We start from the raw sequence: 12,364 nt of genomic DNA on the forward strand, positions 1-12,364 counted from the left end.
TGTGATTAAAATTCTTCTAAACTTTTATTTATTGTTTGTTTGTTTGTTCAAGTACAGTTGTCTCCATTGTTCCCCCACCATTGCTACCTCCCACCCTCAATCTTACCCCCCTTTGGCTTTGTCCATGTGTCCTTTATACATGTTCCTTGATAACCTCTACCCTTCCTTCCCACGCTATCTCCCTCCCCTCTGGTTACTGTCAATTTGTTCTTTATTTCAATGTCTCTGGTTATATCTTATTTGCTTGTTTGTTTTGCTAATTAGGTTCCATTTATAGGTGACATCTTTCTTCTAAATATTTTTAAAGCTGCAGAATAATGTTATTTGTATAACATTCCCTTAGTGTGCATTGAGGCTATGTAAAATGTTCTGGTCTTAAAATAATACAATAAAAATCTCTGGGTTCAATTATTTGTTTAATTTTAGAGTATTTCCCTAGAACAGACTGCTTGAATGAAAATTATAATGTCAAATTATATATATGTATATATACATTTTCTTAATATGCATTACCACATTACTTTCTAAAATATATTTTCAAAAGATCTGTTGATGAATATGCCATCTTATAGTATCCTTTCCAACATAAGGATGGTATTTAAAAAATTTATCTCTATATTGACAGAAGAAACCCATTCAAGAATAGAGGGCTCATGGGTATAGACAATGGTGGGGGATTGACTGTGGGAATGCGGGTGGGTGGGTTAGGGGAGAATAATGGGGAGAAAGGCAGGACAACTCTAACTGAACAACAATAAAAAAAGAAAACCATTTATATCTCATTTTTATAGTTGCATTTCCTTGTTACTAATTATATCATTTGTTCAGATATAGTTGACATGCTACATAAGTTTAAAGTATACAGCATAATGATTTGACTTACATATATCATACACTTTTGGCACAATAAGTTTAGTGAAAATGCTTCATTCATACACATACAAAAGAAAAATGAAAAAAATCATGCTGTGATGTGAACTCTTAAGATTTATTCTCTTAATAACTTTTATATATAACATGCAGCAGTGTCAACTATAGCTATCATGTAGTGTATTACATCCCTAGTATTTATTTATTTTATAACTAGCAGTTTGTGCCTTTTGATCATCTTCATCCAACTTCCTCTCCCCTTATGGTAACTACAAACCTGATCTCTTTTAAATCATTACATTATATTCTTTTTTTACTTTATTTTTATTGTTTACAGTATTATAGACGTTCCCATACCCCTGCTGCTTCCCCCAACCCACAACCCCCTTCCCTTTGGCTATCTCCACATTGTTGTCTGTGTCCATGGGTCACGCTTATATGTTTTTTGGCTAACCACTTCATGGTCTTTCAACCAGTTCCTCCCCCACCCCTTCCCTCTGACAGCTGTCAGCCTGTTCCATGTGTCCATGCCTCTGCTTCTATTTTGTTCATCAGTTTCTTTTGTTCATCAGATTCTACATATAAGTGAGACCATATGGTATCTGTCTTTCACCGACTGGCTTATTTCACTTAGCATAATAATTCCCAGTGAGATCATATAGTCTTGGTCTTTGTCTGACCTATTTCACTTAGTATAATGCCCTCAAGTTCCATTCGTGTTTTCCTAAATGGCAGGATTTGATTTTTAATGACTGAAAAATATACCATCACATATTATTACATATAATAAATGTATAAATATATTGCAAATATATAGTAATATATATCCAATTATATATATACTCTATCCAGCAAAGCTATAATTTAGAATGGAAGAGCAGAAAAAGTGCTTCCCAGACAAGGTCAAGGTAACGAAGTTCATCATCACCAAACCCTTATTATATGAAATGTTGAAGGGACCTATCTAAGAAAAAGAAGATTATCAAAAATATGAACAGTAAAATGACAATGAACTCACAACTATCAACAACTGAACCTAAAAAAGAAAAATGAACTAAGCAAACAACTAGAACAGGATTAGAATCACAGAAATGGAGATCACATGGAGGGTCATCAGCAGGGAAGGGGAGGCAGGTGAATGGGGGAAAGCTATAGAGACTAAGAAGGGTAAATGGTAGGTAGAAAATAGACAGGGGAGGTTAAGAATAGTATAGGAAATGGAGAAGTCAAAATACCTATATGTATGACCCATGGACATGAACTAAGGTGAGAGAATGCTGGTGGGAGTGAGGGGTGCAGGGCAGAGGGGAATAAAGGGGAGAAAACAATGGAACAACTGTAATAGCATAATCAATAAAATATATTTAAAAAGAGAAAGCTGTATAATTTATTAACAGTGTCACCTCAATAAATTTGTTAAAAAGGAAAATAAAAAGCTCGTCTCTATTCCTTGAGTGACTATGGGCACGTTATACAAATTGTTATCTGTCTGATTTTCCAGTTTAACTTGCAATGATCCTAAAAATAATATCTATATCACACATATTTGGGTGATGAATTAATATATGGAAGCATTTATAACAGTCCCTAGCACTCACTAAGTATTATATTATAATATTGTGTAATATATTATTAATAATAATTTCAGCAAATTTTATTATCATCAGTTATTATTGCAAAGTATAAGTTTCAGCAGTTTTCTTTTTCAGAAATTTTAAATGGTAATTCTACTATATTTATATAAAGAAAAAATTAGTACTTTTGTCTCTATTTTGCTTGTTCAAAAATGACTATTTTTAAGAAAAAAAGGTTTGATTTTTAAAAGGCAAATGCAAATCAAAAGGAGAATTATTTTTGCCACATTCCCTCACATTTCCTTTTCTTCTGAAAGTGATGACAATAATTTTTTTGGACTGTCTTCTAGTTCCACCTGAGCAAATCAAAACTTTCATCCCTAGCTCTCAAAAAGGCATTTTAGAGGGAAGGTTTATTTGGATCCAGTGAAAAATCACACATAAAACTATTTGCAAAATGCAATATATAGCCAAAAGATGAAGCAACCCAAATGTCCATCAGCAGATAAATGAATGAACAAAATGTGATGTATACATATGATCTAATATTATTCAGTCTTATAGAGAAAGAAAGTTTTTAAATATTCTGAAACACAGATGAAACAGCTAGTCAAAAAAAAAGCAAATATTGTACAATTCCACTTTTATAAGTTCCTAGAGTAGCCAAGTTCAAAGTAGAAGGGTGGTTTCCAAGGGCTGGAGGGAGAGGCATGTGGACTGTTATTTAATGGATACAAATTTTCAGTTTCCGCAGGTTAAGAGTTCTGGAGGTGGATGGTGATGATGGCTGCTTAACAATGTGAATAAACTTCATGCCACAGAACTGTGCACTTAAAAAATTGTTAAGATGGTAAGTGTCATGTTATGTGTATTTGACTACAATTAAAAATAATTAATTTTTTTTAAGATTTGTATTTATTTACTTTTAGAGAGGGAAGGGAGGCGGGGGGGGAGAGAGAGAGAGAGAGAGAGAGAGAGAGAGAGGGAGAGAAACATCAATGTGCGGTTGCTGGGGGTTATGGCCTGCAACCTAGGAATGTACCCTGGCTGGGAATCGAACCTGGGACACTTTGGTTCCCAGCCCGTGCTCAATCCACTGAGCTACGCCAGCCAGGGCTAAATTTTTTTTTGAAAAATGCAAAGTACACCACCAATATCAGTTGTTATTTATTTTATTGTCATGTTAACATTTCCCCTGTGGCTCTAATCTCGTCTGTGCGTGAATTTTCTTTTCTTCTGTGATGTTGCTGTTATGACTTTTACTAAGTAGTAAAAGCTACAGAGGGCAACATCTTTCCCTTCTGGTCACAAATATGTCCCCACTCACCAACTCCAGCAGTGCTCTGTTCTGCAGGTGCCCCTTTGCTTCACTCTTCCATGACACAGAGAGTGGTCTCCAGGAGACAGGCATTCTCTTCTTCCAAATGCAAGTTCCATCTCAGGAAGTTTCTTTCACTCCAGTACAGTTGATTATAGAAACCGCATTGTCACTGGTGATAAATTTAAAGAAAGGAAAAATTTTGATTCTGGGCTATTCATGTAAGGTCAAGTCCACCTAAGGTGTGCCACCTCTTGGCATCTGTCACTGGCAGAGCTTCTCCTGAAGTTCAGATATGCCTCCTATCTGGGCCAGCTTGATTTAACCACGGGTCAAAAAGCCTCCTCCACTATAGAGCAACAGTTTTGAGGTGTCTGAGCTCAGGAAGAAGGAGAGTTCATAAAATGGGCTGAATTTTTTACTTAGAGCACATCTGAATTTGGACCAGCCACACACATGTAAGTGCTCAGCAGTTACATGTAGCTAGTTTTTACCTTTGAGATAATTAAACTCTGTGGCTTCTGTGTTGTCCTTTGTAATGAGAGTGGGTGAGAGTGGGGTGAATTAGGGCTAGTAGATTAGGTGTTTCCATAAGTAACCTTAGGTAAACGACTTATGTTTTCTTTATTCTCTGATGTGGACTCCAGCCCACAGTGTCCGAGGCATTGTGGCTGAGACAAGACAAATTCACATGGACTACCGAGTCCTGTGGAAGAAAAAGGATGGCACAGCCAGTCTCTTAAGGGGAGAGCATGCTGACCCTTGCCTTGACAGGCTTTTATTGGCTTTAATTTGCATAGGAATACAGGGTGTATATGGAAAGCACATCAATCATTGTCAGACAGTAATGATCCAATAGATAACATTCAAAGACCTCTGAGGGCCTATTCTGAGTCAGGGTCAAATAACTAAAGGACCATAAAACTTTGGGGAAACTCATTTCATGTTTGGACGCTTATCATTTAAATTGAGGGTATTAGCAAAGCAGGTTTCATGCATTCTTTCTTAGGCCTGATTGTCCCGGGGAACCCACCTTTTCCAGTGCAGGGCCGCACCCACCTCCAGCATTGTTTCAGGCTTAGGTCAAAGGCAGCCAAGTAAGGCAGCCAAGAGATTAGGAGACTTCTTGCAGACAGAATGAGGACTCAGGCTATGTTGAAGCCGAAGGGTGAGGGTCCATAACCCCCTTTCTCCATAGCCTCCCAAGTCCTTCCCTGAGGGCCCCCTCATGACCATGCCTGTCTTAGGTTATCCCTCCCTCGAGGAAGCTTACCTGCCATTGGCTAACCAATCATGCACTGGGGGCCAGGCAGGGTGAAGTAAAGTGGGCACATGTGGTGCTCCTGCCAGGGGGGTAAGCTTTGTCTCCTTAGTGGCTTAGGGTCCCAAGGTCTCTCACTCAGCCTTAGCCATGGGGGGGCACAGCTTCTGAAACCAGGCAGTATGATTCCCCAAAATTCTCTGTCCCTTCCCTTTTGTCTTCTTTATCTAAAGGGAGATTGAACTTCAAAACATGGCTCTTTTAGAGAGGAGGGAGGTACAAAAACCTGGAAGCAGCAAAAGAGACAAGGAAGATCCTCCATTTGTTACTACTGGAGTCAGATCAGGGCCATTTTGGGAAAAGACACAATGGCATTTGTATTGCTGCCCTCCACAGCAGACAGTTGTTGATGGGGAAGGGGAGCAGGTAACTTTACTAGGAGATGGCAGAGCTATACAGACCTCTCCTTATCTTGCCAGTGGTGGTATATCAGCCTGAGGATGTCCAGTTTTACACATAAAAACTCTGGGGCCTGCAAAGGCTTCTGAAACACAAATCATGTTCCAGGCAGTACACTTGGTATTGATGGTACACAGATGTCTATGATAGGATCCTTGTTCTCAAAGGACTCTTGACTTACAGTGGCACAGATGTGTCAAGAATTCCAATAAAAAACACTAACAAAAAGGAAAGCATAAGGTACCAGGGGAGCACAGAGAGCTGTCTGACAGGATTATAGGTTTGGCGGATGCGATAAATGGGAAGTATCAGAGAGGGGTTCAAAGAGGCCATTTCAGTTGAGTCTTGAATTACAAGTGTTCTAGATAGGAGGGAGGGGGCATGGATGATAATGTGACAAGCAGGAAAAGAAATAGCATATAGAAGAGTCCAAATGTACGAATAAATGAATGCAGAGTGAATGTAGGGGTCCTGAGAGGAGATGAACTTAGAGATGTAGGAATTTGGATATACTGAAATGGTTGAACTTGATCCTATATGTGAGAAAGAAGTATTTAAGGATTGAAAGCAAGGAAGTGATGTGATCAGATTTACATTTAAAAAATTTTGGTGTCTTTAAGTTTAGAGTCTGTGCTATTTAGTGTCACAATATAGCTCCTCTCATCAAACATGTTGTGAGCTATCCAATCCATTTTAAGGAGAAAAGGAATTCAAATTAATTGTATCATCTCAGTCTTTTGAGAACTTCACAATTCCCCTTGAAAATACTTTTGATATCTTAGAGTGTTATAGAGGCAAGTCAGGAAATCTCTGTTTTACATCAACATGTCAGAGTTCAAGGTTAGCAGCTTGATATTTCAATTGGGTAGATATTCAGTTAAAAGGGTAGACATTCAGCCCTGGTTGGCTTGGCTCACTTGGTTGGGCATCACCATGCAAACCTATAGGTTGTGGGCTCAATTCCTGGTCAGGGCACAGGCCCGGGTTGTAGGTTCAGTTCCCAGTCTGGGCATGTGCAAGAGGCAACTGATCAATGTTCCTCTTCACATCAGTGTTTCTCTCCCTCTCTGTCTCTGCCCTCCCCTCTCTTTATAATCAATAAAAGAAAAAAATTAAGAAGAAAAGAGTAGACATTGAGTCACCTTGGATGAAAAGAGAGTTTTAAATCTAGGAATGTATTGCATGTTTTCTCAATTGATGGTGACAGATATCATCATAATGGAGGCATGAGATAGTGTTGCTATATTCATTTATGAGCCCCAGTTTGAAGGGCTGGCCAGCAGCACAGTATGAAAATCTAGGCCTCAGTGTTAAGATGAGAGTGAAAGTAACAGTAGAGAGGAAAGTGCTGAAAGATTTAGAGAGAATGTGGCTGCATTTACCAACATTTAAAATACACTCACTCTATGACTCAAATTTTCATTTCTCAGAATTATTCCTTCATAAACATTGTTTCCTTAATTTTCCCTGCTGTTTTAAATTTGAAGGGAATAAGCCTGAAAAGATATTTTTATATAGTCACCCACAGATTGTTTTCTTTTTACATTTATCAAAATGTAAATATTTTATTCACATGATTGTTTTCCAAATGAGTTTCTTTTTTAGTGGATCAAATATGAAGGGTGTTTATTTATTGTTCACTTAAAATCCAAATGGATGTTCCTGATTGACAAGTGATTGTTCTTTATATGATAATTCTGGGTCTAATTAAAGAACAAGTATAAATGGCCATAGACATGGATGATAGGGTGGGGATTGACTGCAGGACTGGGGAGTAGTGGGGACAGCAAGGAAGAATAATGGGGGAAAATGGGGACTACTGCAATAGAACAATAATAAAAGAATTCTGGCACTCAGGCTTTTTCCATTTTGCCTTCATCTTCTTCAAAACTCAGCTTCTGCGCTGGCTGGTGTGGCTCAGTGGATTGAGTGCTGGCCTGTGAACCAAAGGGGCGCTGGTTTGATTCCCAGTCAGGCCATATTCTTGGGTTGTGGGCCAGGTCCCCAGTAGGGGATGTGCGAGAGGCAACCACACATTGATAGTTCTCTCCCGCTCTCTCTCCCTCCCTCCCCCTTTGCCTAAACATAAATAAATAAAATCTTTAAAAACAAACAAACAAAAAACACAAAACACCTCAGCTTCCTAGGTCACATGCTCGATTATATCAAAGATCATCAAGGACCATGCATATGTATGGCCTGGAGTGTTGCACATCAGTTTTAATTATATTCTACTGACCAGAACTCAGTCACATATGAACAGACCTAACTGCAAGAAAACATGCATTAGAAAAGATGCATTTTTGAAAGGAATTTTTTTTTTCTCACACAATGTTTTAACTTTCTGGCTGACCAGCATATATCCTGTTTGACCTATATATAGAAATAAGGAGTTTGTAAACAATGGGGGTAAGTAATTCTGAGGATATCTGGGAATAAGCTCATTCTGAATATCTTGGATGAACTCTGTAAACTGCTGTTTGGACAACAGGAATGGGAGACTATATTTCTAACAAGCTTTAAGGTAATGATGCATCTTTGTTAGCTTATAAGTAATTTATTAAGGTTGGGAGAGGGAGCTCTGGAAATGTTAGGCTAGAATATGTATATATGTGCATGCATGTACCTATGTTTGTGTGTGAGAGTATATATTAGTGTGTGTACATTCATGTGGTTTTTATCTCTAAAAGATACCCGCTAAAGATGAGACATATTCAAGTCTGTATGAAATATGTTGTCTTTATTGCTCCTGGGATTGAGGTCTCCAGAGATAGGTTTCAGAGCTTGGAAGGGATAAATAATGGGGGATGGAGAGATTTTTGGCACATTCTGTTTTCTGAGTAAAACCTGAAAGGGATCCAAAGGATGCTAAGAAAGCAGTCAAAAGGTTTTTTTGTTTGTTTGTTTGTTTGTTTGTTTTTTACCATGTAGCTGACATCTCAGATTCACGGATTGAATTAGGATAAGTGAGTTTGAGCAGATGGAACAGTAACTTCTTTCCTATATCTGACTGTCCTTTTTGTTTGATATATTCACAAGAAAAAGGAGCATAAATTTTCATGATTATTTTCCTGTATAAACACTCTTCTAATTATAGAAACTTTATTACACATGTGATTAAGGAGGTATTTTTTTTTATCAAAGTATCATTTTGTTTTTGCAGGTCATCTTCAAAGGAATTGTATTCTTAGCTGACAAGAAAATGCAAAATTTTTTGTTAAAACTTGGCAATAATTTAGATGACTCTTGTTTACTGTTCTCTTTCACATAGTTGATGGCATAGCAAATCAACACCCATCGTGTGTGGCTTGTAGGAGAAAACTGTGTAAGTAGAAGGTAATTTATTTAATAAAATATAATACTCAGACTCCAAAGAATCAAAAAGAAAGTAGAGGACTGGGGAATGCACTCTTCAGCACACTGATGTGTGGGAGCAGAAGGCCTTCAGAGCGAACTGTTGTGCTGGGAGTGGCTCTCCCCTCTGAGTCACCCCAGGGGACAGGACAATCAGAATCGAGCTAAAATATATTACTGTGGCAAAGGGACAGTGAGGTCTCTGTTTGGTGTTCTTTCCCCTCTGTTCCAAGAGAAGTATTTAATTACCTCTGCTTATTGTAAAGACTGAGAGGTTAGGTTTCTATGCATGTTTTGAATCCATCCTTGGTATCTTTTTGCTTATATATTACCTTAGGTCAGCATTCAAAAAAAATTTTTTTTTTTACTTGGACTATTGAAATAGCTTTCTAATGGTTTCCTGCTAATTTCATTAGCCTGTACTTGTCTGGCAAATTGTCTTTCAAAGGCAGCCCCATAAACCTTATATGCTGGTGGTGAAAAGACAAATACCATATGCTCTCACCTATAAGTGGAACCTAGTTAACAAAACAAATTAGCAAGCAAAATATAACCAGAAACACTGAAATAAAGAATAAGCTGACAGTAACCAGAGGGGAGGGGAAAGAGGGATAATGGGGGAAAATAGGGGGAGGGTATTCAAGAAACATGTATAAGGGACACATGGACAAAGCCAAAGTGGGGAAGGATTGAGGACAGGAGGTGAGGATGGGTAGGGCGAGGGGGCATTGAGGGGGGGTGGTGGGAATGGGGACAACTGTACTTGAACAACTAAAAAAAAAGAAAACATAAAAACTTTTATGCTTATATTATATGCTATTAATGTTCTGCCTCCATCAGTGATTGCCCTTAGAAAATTCTGTCTTTTGCCAAGGTCCATCTCCCTCTCAAAAGCCTTTCATTATTTTGTCCAGATGAATATAATCTTCATGTCTCATATGGCAACAACACTTTGTTCTGATTTTTCATATCCTGTTCTTACCGTGTTAGTGGTAGCACCACGATGAAGATGGAAGGATGGTAACTTCCAGTTTATGTTTCGTATCAGCTCCCCAAGCAGTTGTCACACACACAAAAAATCTAAATAAAAGCAATTCCCTTTCTAGGCAAAGGAGGTTCCAAGGTAAATCTCCTTAGATCTCTTTCAATCAGATTTAAGCTCTCAAACTCCCTTTAAACGGAAATTCTAAAGCAGAGGTGGCAAACTCAAGGCCTGAGGGCCGAATCTGGCCTTCCACCTTGTTTTATCCAGCCCAGGACCTTGTTTCTACCCAGGGGCAGTGCTGAGCTCTCGCTTAACTGTTAAGGAGTAGTTACATTTATACAGTCCTAAAATTGCAATCGGCCCTTTAAAGGCAACCATGAGGCTGATGTGGCCCCCAGTGAAAATGAGTTTGACATCCCTGTTCTAGAGCTATGAATGCATTGCATTGCTTGAAGTTGTTTTGAACTAAAGATGTTTGACATAAGCTCTAAAAGAGTAGGACTCTGCTTTTTAATTCATTATCCCCCCCACCTATTTAGTAGAACAGTGGTTGGCAGTAATGTGAGCAAAAATGTTTATTGAATACATGCAGGAGACAAAGAGTAAAGAACGACTCACCTTCTGAAGGAAATATAGTAATACTACAAGCCCAAATTGAGGAAAATAAACATATCTCTCCACCAGGAGGAAGAAAAATTGTGTAAATATTTATGTGGCTTTTACTGTCTCTGTTGCTTTCACAGGTCAGACTAATGAGGACTTTGGAGACTACTAACATCTCTGAGTTTGTGAGTGAGTTCATCCTCCTGGGCTTCCCCTGCCGCAGAGACATCCAGATCTTCCTCTTTGTGCTCTTCTCCCTCATCTACCTTCTGACCCTCCTGGGGAACATAGCCATCATCTATGCTGTGTGGTCAAACCAGAATCTCCACACACCCATGTACATTCTGCTGGCTAACTTCTCCTTCCTGGAGATCTGCTATGTCAGTTCTGATGTGCCCAAAATGTTGGCCAACATCATCTCTCAGAACAAGAGCATCTCCTACTCTGGCTGCCTGCTCCAGTTTTACTTCTTTTTCTCCATGTGTGCTGCTGAAGGCTTATTTCTGTCAGTGATGTCGTTTGATCGATTTCTTGCCATTTGTCGGCCTTTGCACTATCCCACTATAATGACACATCGCCTATGTGCTCAGTTAGTGGTCTTTTGCTGGATAGGTGGCTTTCTGTGCTTACTGACTCCTTTGACTCTAATATCTCAGGTGCCCTTCTGTGGTCCAAACACCATTGACCACTTTCTCTGTGATTTGGCACCTTTGCTGTCATTGTCCTGTGCTCCAGTATCTGGAATTACTCTGGTCTGTGGTGTCATTAGCTCTCTCATCATCTTTCTCACTTTTCTGTACATCCTTGGCACTTACTTCTGTGTCCTAGGTGTGGTGCTACAGATGCCCTCAGGCTCAGGAAGGCATAAAGCTTTCTCTACTTGTGCTTCCCACCTTGCTGTGGTGTCTCTGTTCTATGGTTCAGTCATGGTGATGTACGTTAGCCCAGGTTCGGGGGACCATCCTGGCATGCAGAAATTTGTGACCTTGTTCTATGCTTTGGCAACTCCATTTTTTAATCCCCTTATCTACAACTTCCGGAACAAAGATATGAAGGATGCACTGAAGAAAATTGTGAATGTGTTATTGTGAGAAACTGCTAAGAGATTCAAAAGTCAAGTTTAATATAATGTAATCATTAATATTTAGGAGAATAAATATGGAAGATCATGAGATAATTAAGATGATGTTTTTCCCCCATCAGTTTATTTTATTTTCATATATTGGAAAGATGGTTTTAAAAATTCATTAGGCTCATAATTTAAATCTTAGACAGTTTTTACTCTTTTGTTCCAGATATGCCCATACCTTAGGTAGACTTCTTTGTTTTGAAATACAACTTAATAAGATTGCCATCTATTTGTCTAAAATTGAGTTTCTAGTTTCTCTTTTGGTTTCTATTACACATTACTTATTTTGGCACCCTCAAAATTCTGCCTTCATCACAGCCAGTTGTTCTTTTCTAGAGCATAGTAAATGTTGAATGTACTGCAAACCACAAGTGGCAAGCCAACAGCCATTCAGACAACCTGATTTTAAAAAGCCCTTAACATCAGGATCTATTTTAAAACACTTTTAACAAAGATTTTATTTATTCATTTATTTTTTAGAGAGAGGGAAAGACAGCAAGAGAGGAAGAGAAACATCAATGTGCCAGAGAAATATCCATCAGCTGCCTCTTGCACACCCCCAACTGGGGGCTTGGCCTGCTACCCAGGCAAGTGCCCTGACTGGAAATTGAACCAGTGACCCTTCAGTTCACAGGCCGACACTCAATCCACTGGGCCACACCAGCCAGGGCAACACTTTTAAAAATATTTTATAATTCCAAGTATAGTTTTGGGAACCAATGAGGATCCTTAATAAGGTTATGTTGATTGGATTGACTCCCACATTTTGCCAATGCTGTCACTTTGGGAGGTAGGTCCAAATCCTCCAGAT

At 38.8% G+C, this 12,364-nt stretch overlaps 1 protein-coding gene across 1 annotated transcript; it reads left to right on the top strand.

Annotated features, from left to right (window-relative positions):
- The first annotated feature begins 8,620 nt into the window (after nt 1–8,620).
- LOC114490341 (olfactory receptor 11H12-like) lies at nt 8,621–11,515 on the top strand. Its single transcript, XM_028504321.2, has 2 exons — nt 8,621–8,807; nt 10,565–11,515. The coding sequence occupies exon 2, from the start codon at nt 10,574–10,576 to the stop codon at nt 11,513–11,515; it is 942 nt and encodes a 313-aa protein (XP_028360122.2). The 5' UTR covers nt 8,621–8,807; nt 10,565–10,573.
- The last annotated feature ends 849 nt before the right edge of the window (nt 11,516–12,364 follow it).

The sequence above is a fragment of the Phyllostomus discolor genome, chromosome 1 (genome assembly GCF_004126475.2).
Source record: "Phyllostomus discolor isolate MPI-MPIP mPhyDis1 chromosome 1, mPhyDis1.pri.v3, whole genome shotgun sequence".
NCBI lineage: Eukaryota > Metazoa > Chordata > Mammalia > Chiroptera > Phyllostomidae > Phyllostomus > Phyllostomus discolor.